The sequence below is a fragment of the Sceloporus occidentalis genome, unplaced genomic scaffold (genome assembly GCF_023333645.1).
Source record: "Sceloporus occidentalis isolate IW3139 unplaced genomic scaffold, rSceOcc1.0.p SCAF_175, whole genome shotgun sequence".
In the NCBI taxonomy this organism is placed as follows: Eukaryota; Metazoa; Chordata; class Lepidosauria; order Squamata; family Phrynosomatidae; genus Sceloporus; species Sceloporus occidentalis.
The window spans coordinates 1563504-1572546 of record NW_028317155.1 but is presented as its reverse complement, the minus strand read 5'-3'; the positions used below and the strand labels follow the sequence as shown (position 1 = coordinate 1572546).

Here is a 9043-nt window from a genome sequence, read left to right as displayed (position 1 = left end):
TAACATTATTTAAGACACAGGCTTTTTGATCAAAAGCTGGATACATATATGGGGTGTCCTCCTTAACAAAGCTATTTAGATAGGTCACTGCTAACAATTTTATTCTGTTAAATGTTTTTAGAGGAAATGACCCAACTCGTTATACGAAGAAGTATTTATACACTAATATATGTAAAAAAAAAAATTAAGGTGCTCTATTTAACAGCAAATTTATCTGATACTTGCTACAAGTGTTAACAAATGACAAAAGTAAGCAAATGCTCACATTCAGGTTTTGGGTGTCTTCATACGTGTTGTGTGTTTTCACTTATAAATTCTTTCATCACAAAGGATTTTTGTATATTTGTTAAGGCATAGAGTATTCTCATTTGTCACAAGTTCATTGTTGTGTGGAGTGAGGTAATGGAAATGGAAGAACAAAACTTTTTAAAAGTTCTAATGCAACTAAGCATTAGAATAACATAAAATAATGGTTTATGCTTAAATAGCTATTTTCATGAAAATGTGGCACATTCACCATTAAAATAAGAATAAGAATTGGCCCTTATGGATAATGTCCAATATGTCAATAATAATCACTATCTGAGATATATCACCTAACAGTTGGGTTACAGTAAGGGGACCCCACTCTTCAGAGTGACAACGAATAGGCACTATGGATGAATTTCATAAGAGATGCTGCTCCACTTTCTCTAGGGTTGGGTTATTAGAAGTTTAATAAGGGTACCAGGTCTTTCCAAATCCTTAGTGGAACATCATTTCTCCCCTTCTGCTGACTGCTCCTTCCTGGACTCGGTGACAACCTGCTGTGTACAAATAATTAATAATCATATATAAAATACTCATGTGTAATTTAATGAAGGGATATTTCTTAAACACGTGGGTGACAGGAGCACATGTTTTTGGGTGGAAGCCAATCCAAAAAAATGTATAAACCACAATGTGTAATTAGTGAAGCACTCTAACCTCCAACTAAAGTGAAATGAATATTAGAGAGGCTGCAGTAAACGTTATCACATGCAGTATACCTCCCAGCAAAATGTTAAGTGTCCAAAGCAGAGGACGCCTGTTAGGGGCACCTGTATTGAGCTGGGGTGCTGCATGGTTAGATGTAGGGTCTGGATGAGACCACCCCCTACATTAGCCTTGTGAGTACTTTCAAAACAGAAAAATATATGAAAGCACTTACATGACACAGAAGATACAGCCCTACTGCTGCAACTACCCTCCTTCTCCATGGCCCTACTATTCTTGCAACTGATTGGCTGGTAGAAGCAGCCATTCAGTAGCAGTAACATGCTTCCATTGAAATTAACGGAAGCACATTCCACACATGCCCACAACCCACAGCATTCCCCGAGCCAGTGTTGGAGGTGAGTTTATTAGATGCAAAGAGATATATTCAGCCAAACACATGTCCTTCACTGCATTTAGCTGTATAGGGGGTGGGGACAAATGTATATGGGGAGATTTTGCACTTTTCCTCCCATTCATTTGCGAATAGCACAATGTAAAAAGTAAAGGAACCACACAACTATCACATGTATGCATTTGAAAAGCACGTTGTTACCAAAAATTTTAAAGAAAGTCTATAAATGTTTTCGTTTAACCAGGAGGGTCAGTTTTAAGACTTATTGCTTCTAGCAATATTCTATGACACAACAATGCTCTTTCTTACATTTTCTGATTCAGAGGGCTTTGTGATGTATTACATTATTTACTGATCTAGAACTTGAATGTATAAATACACCATCATGAAATGAAGTTATTATATGTAGTTATCTCCCGATAATCCAAAACCTCTCTAATTTGTATTGTTAATAATAACGATGGATCTGATATATCACATTCTTACCATCATTAACTAAACATGTACAAATATAATGAGAACTGCTCATTTCCAATCCTTTTAGTCAAACCTTAGTATCATCCATATAGCGTTTATTTACACACATTCACACTCACCTCTCCATCACGAGTCTCAATAGTTTTAATCACAACTGTTTTCCTGGTGTGAACCTCAGAACTATGCTCAGGCTCAGGAGCTGCTTGGTACACTACAAGAATATAAGTTGAAAGTGTGAAAATGTGAAAACCATAATGAAGACCTTGGTAATAACGAAAAGAATCCGACAGGAGCAGAAGAGTTAACGAAAAATGAAAATTGGGAAGGAAGTGAATAAACTAGTGAATAAATCTTACATTATATCCTACAGTCTGGAGTCATTTTACATCCCCAAGGGACTACATCCTATAAATAAACAATACACATCATAAGGCTTACACACTTACCTGGGTTCTTCATACTGAGAGAGGTCAGTGAGTGAATAGGAACCGAAATCCTGAAATAAGCAAATATACATAGATATGAGACCAGCACCAACCAATGACTGGAAACAGCTGCTTATTCTCTACAGCCTCTTTATGTTTTCGAGATGTCCTCCTAATATAGCAATTGTATTATGAATATTCTGCTAAGCACGTTTTAAATCTAATTAATAATTACGTTTTTCCCGTCACTAATCAATAAGGTTTAAAAGCTGCATGATCGTTTTCCAAAGTAATCAACAGGGGCAGATAAGACACACTTCTAACCTTTCCATGGTTTTTAGAATGGATATAAAACAGCTTTAACAAAGTTTAAAGGAGCCTGCTGACATTTTTACTATGATATAGCATGCCATAATGTGGCTCCAGTAGGCTTTAGAGTTTTAGAGTTTGCTAATGCAGCAATGTCTTATATGGAAGTAAGGGAGACATGATGTATCTATACATCTCTTACACTAGACCACCTGAGTCGCCACCCTGTATGGTCATCTGATTATATTACCAAAATCATTTTTAATCTAAATGTCAGTGAGGGGTTTTTTTTACCTGCTTTCCTCTCCCTCCAGCAGTTTCCTATATGTTGCAATCTCAATATCCAAAGCCATCTTTACATTAAGTAGGTCTTGGTATTCCCTTAGATGACGAGCCATTTCTTCCTTCATATGCTGTACGTCCTGCTCAAGACGCGCAATTGTATCTTGGTAATTAGATGCTTCCACCCCAAATTGTTCTTCCATATTCTTTATTTGGCGGATCAGACCTTCATTCTGAGAAACGCAAAACAGCATTACTACTTTTGCGAAATATTTTCCATATACCCTGCAGCAGTAGTCGGCCAGAAGATCTAGGAAAAATCCTTAACATTTTACCAGTAGCCATTGAATGAGATAATGTTTAGCCATGTCCATATCCTGGCACTCTGTGTTTGGTGTGCAGTGCCTTCTTATACATCCTTAGGCATGCTGCTCCAGCACAGGTTTCCATAGTATAACTAGGATAGTCAGGAGGATCAGAGATCTCCCTTGTATTCTGGCATAGACCAGAATACATCGCTGTAAATTCCAGCATAATATTTTTAAGTAAATCCCACCATTTCAGTTAAACAGTAAATATATGTATTGTCCCAAAATAATTACTTACTGTTCCTGTCAGTCCGTCAAGCTCACACTTCAGGCTCTGGATCTGACGACGTGATTCATTCATCTCCTGTTTGGCTTGGCGCAAAGCCTCATTATTTCGACTAGCAGCATCTGATAGGTCAGCAAACTGCTCAAGGAAACAACAGAAAATCCAATAATGTGTTAAATAAATTTTTGCCAGATAACCATTTACTGCCATTGTTATTATTCCATAAATGTAGTTTATGTAATGCCACTATTCATTAATTGCATTCTTCTTTTTACTTTTGTAACCTATTGTAGCAGCCAGTAACACAAATGATGCTGTACAGCCCTTTGCTGAATGATGCATGCATTCTTTGTTTTGTTCTTAAAGATTATACTTTTTAATGAGCCAACACAGAAAAAGATGTATAAAGAATAATCTCCTTTCTGGAAGTCCTTTGCATGTCTTAATTATTGATGCATACCTTGGACTTGTACCAATCCTCAGACTCTTGCAGGTTCTTCGATGCGATGTTCTCATACTGGACGCGAATTTCTCTCAGCGCGGATGTCAGGTCAGGCTGCTTTGTTGCTTCAATCTCCATGTGTAGTGGCTGAGACTGCACGGTCACTTGTACATCCTGGAGCTCCTGCATCAATAATGTGCATAAAATGTTAAGAATACCATTCCCAGCACGCAGACACAAAAAATCCAAAACATATAATATGTCGGAAGCATATAAGCAGATTTCAGCATTGAAATATTTTGTAGCATCAAACTCCTCACAGCTTTGTGATAACACCGTTACTCTATAGAAGAAGGTGTATCATGTTGTTCACAATTAAATGACTTGCTGCTATACCTTAACCTTGTTTATGCACGGTTGAAGTGCCGATGAAAGAGAAAATGTACTTAAAAAGAAAAAAGAAAACTTCCTTACTTAAAAACGGAGCATTTCTGATACACTTTTAAGACATTCATTCACTTCTTCATAGACTTAAAATTTAGTTTGATCATAATTACCTCGTCATGAAGTTTCTTTAGAAATTCTATCTCGTCCATCAGGGACTCTATCTTCCTCTCTAATTCCAGACGGTGCAATGTGGCATCATCCACATCCTGTAAAACCACCAAAGAGAGATTTTGCAAGGTAAAAAAAATGCATGCATTTTTCTATGCAGTCAGACAAGGCTAAGGCCAATTAAGAAGGGATATATGATTTATGGTGATCTCCACTGAAGTGCAAAATTCAGTCTAACAAAGGACAGCAGAGTATGGCAGATCTACTGATATAGAGCCAAGAACTGGAATAACATAGCAGAAGATTTAAACAAAGCTCAGCTCAATATCTCAAAGATGTATATTGCTCTCCTCCTTAAAAAAATATCTGCCCTTCTTCAGTCTTCTGAGACTTATATTGAATAATTTGAATGTATGAAAGAAAAGACAAAGCTATAACAATCTATTGTTTTGATCTATACTAGGTATGATGAGACAACCATTTTCCTATTTAATACATATATATAATACAAATATATATTTGCTTATATATATTAAGCATACAGATACAACAGGAGTTGAGGACCATGCTTGTGAGGACATTTACTCTGGTCTGTGGTGGACAATGTAATGATCTATGGACCTTCACAATCCCTGCCATGGACACTGGTGTCCTCCTATAGACACTTTGCCTGTACCTGCATACAATCAAGCCTCATGGCACTTTCATACAATGTTCCTAAAGAAAATGGTTGGTTTATGAGGGTCCAGCTCATGGGCTTACATTCTAATATATTATCTTTCAAACAGCATATCTTCTCTAATGTCAACAGATAAATCAAACACAGTGTCTACCAGCAGTTATCAGCGTTATTAGAGTTACCTATATTTAGACAATAAATTAGCTATGGCTCTTTTCTATGCACTTAAACTGAATAATGCAAAAAAAAAATAAATTATAGAAATCATCACTCACTTTTCGGAACAAAACGAGATTATTCTCTGCATCTTCCCTCTTGTGAGTTTCTTCATCTAGCCTATAAATGAAAAACACATTTCAATGAAAATAATAGGATTATAGAAGTTGTCTTAAACCTAGGCTATTATCTTCAGGAAATATGCATAAGAGCTAATGCACACCTTACAATACCACACCCATTAACTTAAAAAAATTCATAAAAATATATATATTTTTGGTTTCTTCTTGTTTTGTATGTGGGGGGTTTTCAGAAAAAATAAGATGCATTTACAAAAGTTGCTTGATGGCATATGTTAAAATGGGATTTTTAGGATTTTCACCCACTGTAGAAAAATCTGTGACACAGATGGGGATTTATGCAAAATTCACACTAGAATAAATTTTTTATGCCAGTGTATGTATTCTACATATTGTTGGGCTGCTCTTCGCCTATCCTGCAAAATATAGATCGAGGTAAAAACACAAACACTAGTAAAATATAACAAAGTATAAGATACATACACTATACAAAGAGGGCTTTTCTATATTATCAGTCATCATATAAAAGGGTGTGGTACGCCTTACTGCACGTCACAAAACAATCAGAAACCTTGTGCTGTTGCCATGCTGCCATTAAAATACTGTAGCAATAACTTAACGTTATAAACAAACATTTCTTATAACATATTTAGGAATTACCCCTGAAAGGTGTGGCTTTTCAGAACAAAGTGAGTTTCTAAACTAGTAAGATATTTAAACACCACTTCTGGAACAACATCTGTCGGAAACGGGATATATTTTGGGGGAATAAGAGGTCTAGGGGTAAATTGTTTCATTTCCAGCAATTCGACTTTAAATATTAAGTTAATAAAGAACCAACCCTGCAAAAATAATGTACCTGACACACATTGTAACTCTGACAAAGTAGAACAATCTCCTGTTATTTTTAGCAAATTGCATCTCTATGCTTTTTTATACCCCCCTTTTAAATGCATCTCATTATATATATATATAGAGAGAGAGAGAGAGAGAGAGAGAGAGAGCGAAGACAGAGAAGATATATATATATATATATATATATATATAAATAATGATATGATTTGGTTGTAGTAGGGTCCACCAGACTTATTCTTTATCCATACCTCCTTTGTGTCATAAAACAAACATTTCTTTCAAATATCATGTGGCGTCTGTTCCATGAGTAAATAACCTAACACTGAGTATAATTTGGGCATTAATATACAATGTGTGTTGTGTATATCTATATTTTGTATTCCTCACATATAACAAGCGGTCTTAAGGCAGTTCTGCCACACCCAGTTCTTCCAAATACCCAAGTGCCCAGATTTTATGAACCCACAAAGACACAAGGGTGCGGAAAACTACACCCATCACTCTGCCCCTTCATTTATATTGGAACAAATAACATCAGGTCAACAACGTCCTTCACTTTGCCTTGTAACCCACCAAACCGACACTTGAGCTAAGATGATCCAGGCTTAAAATATTAGCAAGGAAAGTGGTACAAAGCCACAGTGTTACAGTAACTGAAAATCAAGAGTACTTACATTGTTCTAACTAGCAACTATTAAGTGAAATGTCCATGAATATGTTAAATCTTATTCTTGTTTCTCCTAATTACCATGTTTGTGGGTCACATTTTTTGGATTAAAGCACACAGGTAGTTTTTTTATTTTATTTATCTCTGTTTCTGGTATCCTGCTGTCATCCTCCCTAAATCCAATTTGACCTTTTATTTATATTGTGAAATCAGTAAGTATTGTAAACTAGGAGAAGCTGAGGTCCTGTACTGATCACGATCACTCATCACCTCAGGAACAGATAGTGTTCACCCAGGTGCTTGGACAGTTTGCCTCATTAAGTGAATATCTGTACTTTCTAATCTGAGAACACACCTGTGTCACTGTTATTGGATATTAAGGACATCTATTTGGGGGGTGTCTAGAGAAACAACAGACTGACCACGCCCTTAACAAGTGCACCCTCATCTTCATTTAACAGAACTACCAAGAAACATCTTTTATTGTCACATTGCGGGGTTAGGTGAGCTTTATACTTGCATGGTTTAGAAGTTTTAACGTAATCTTAATTGTGATGGTGGAGCGTTCTGAGGGATCCTGGTTCCAGAATTGCAGGGGGCACCAGAGAGATGCTCTCCGCACTTCTTTTCCATACCCTCCTCACATAGTGTATTAACACGTGTGCGCTTCTTTATTCTACCCTCTTAGATCTTCAATGCCCCCCCTAACCCTTCCACACCATCCCCGAACCCTCACCTCTGCTTCAGAAAGGAGAGGTCCTCGGCTAAGTTATCTCTCTCCACTTGGATGTTGTCCTTCTCCTTGCCCAGAAGTTCCAATTGCCTGCGAAGCTCCCTCAGCTCTTGTTGGCACAGATCTGCTGCCCGGGTGGGCTCCTTGGATCTTGCTTGGTTGATTTCGGTCACCAGCACCGCATTCTGCTGCTCCAGGTAGCGCACCTTCTCTATGAAGCTGGCGAAGCGGTCGTTCAGTTCTTGCATCTCCGCTTTCTCGTTGCTGCGAGTGGTCAGGAACTCCTGATTCAGAGCCTCAGCCACGGAGAAGTCCACTCTGTCCAAGGTCACACGCACCGGGGTGCTGGACCTCATCCTGTAAGCTGATGATGAGGTCCGGCTGCTGGGGCCGGGGGATGGGCTCCCCAGGTGCCTGGAAGTTGAGAGCCTTGAAGAGGAGGAATAAGATACTGGGGACATGAGTGGAGCCCCAAAAGTACGACGGTAAGAGGTAGATGTGCTCCTCATGCCTGAGTGACTCATGGTGAGATACTGTCTACCGGGGATGAGTTCCTGGGTACCAAATGCTAAGAGATACCGAGAAGAGAATCTGTTCGTCTGGTGGCTGCTTTATAAGCCAGCGTGGAGCATCGCAGCTCAGGCACAACCCCGCCCTCTGGGACCACAAACACCTATTATCCCGAGCACAGGGAGGAGGGGGCTGCACATACCACGCCCCCTCACTGAGCTACTGCCCCCCCCCGTTCCAGAAGAAAGTGCTTTTAATTACTTTCTTTATTCCAACAGTGAATGAGACAGCAAATTCTCCCAGACACAGGGAAATGAACATGCCCCATAAACCTATTACTACCCATGGAAATAGTGCAACTCTAATGCTATTGTAACCTGACAGCATCTGACAGTTGTAAAGAGGTGTATTTGCTAAAGTTGTGTGTTGGCACGAGAGTTGTGTGTTCAACTTTCTGAATTCACAATAATAAATCCCTAGAATTTTATTTTTTCTCCACAAGGACGGCTAAGCCGGTCCTGCATGATGCATCGTATTATCAGAGGCAATAATCACCGATTTCCATATAATTTATACAGGAGCACCAAGCTCATTGGGTTTGGCCCTTCGTAATGTAGAGTGAAGTCAGATGAAACTGTAACTGTTCTGCAGACCCTCCTGCCAAAGAAACTGCTCAGGCATTCAAAGTGTTAACCCAACGTAGTTAGCCATTGCTTTTCTCTCTATCTATTATAATGTATCTTTTTAACTCCTTGGCAGTCCCAGGCTTGTACACACCGCATGCCGTCTCATTCACGCCCAGTCGGTTAAATAAGACTGGATCCACTGCGAATTTGGGAGAGAGATGTTT

At 38.5% G+C, this 9043-nt stretch overlaps 1 protein-coding gene across 1 annotated transcript; it reads right to left on the bottom strand.

Moving 5' to 3' along the window:
- Positions 1 to 755: 755 nt before the first annotated feature.
- On the bottom strand, positions 756 to 8207 carry LOC149279041 (peripherin). The gene is made up of 9 exons (XM_089501522.1): positions 7687 to 8207; positions 5408 to 5468; positions 4456 to 4551; positions 3917 to 4081; positions 3469 to 3594; positions 2875 to 3095; positions 2293 to 2342; positions 1966 to 2045; positions 756 to 806 (listed from the first exon to the last, which is right to left on the bottom strand). The coding sequence occupies exons 1-9, from the start codon at positions 8205 to 8207 to the stop codon at positions 756 to 758; spliced, it is 1371 nt and encodes a 456-aa protein (XP_089357648.1).
- Positions 8208 to 9043: the final 836 nt, after the last annotated feature.

Excerpts from the sequence above, each read along its gene's own strand:
- LOC149279041 (XM_089501522.1), bottom strand. The coding sequence starts at position 8,207 with ATGAGTCACTCAGGCATGAGGAGCACATCTACCTCTTACCGTCGTACT. Across the intron at positions 3,096-3,468 it reads TTGACGGACTGACAGGAACA|AATGAAGGTCTGATCCGCCA; the intron begins GTAAGTAATTAT and ends TGCGTTTCTCAG. Across the intron at positions 2,046-2,292 it reads TCTCAGTATGAAGAACCCAG|CTCCTGAGCCTGAGCATAGT; the intron begins GTAAGTGTGTAA and ends TGTACCAAGCAG.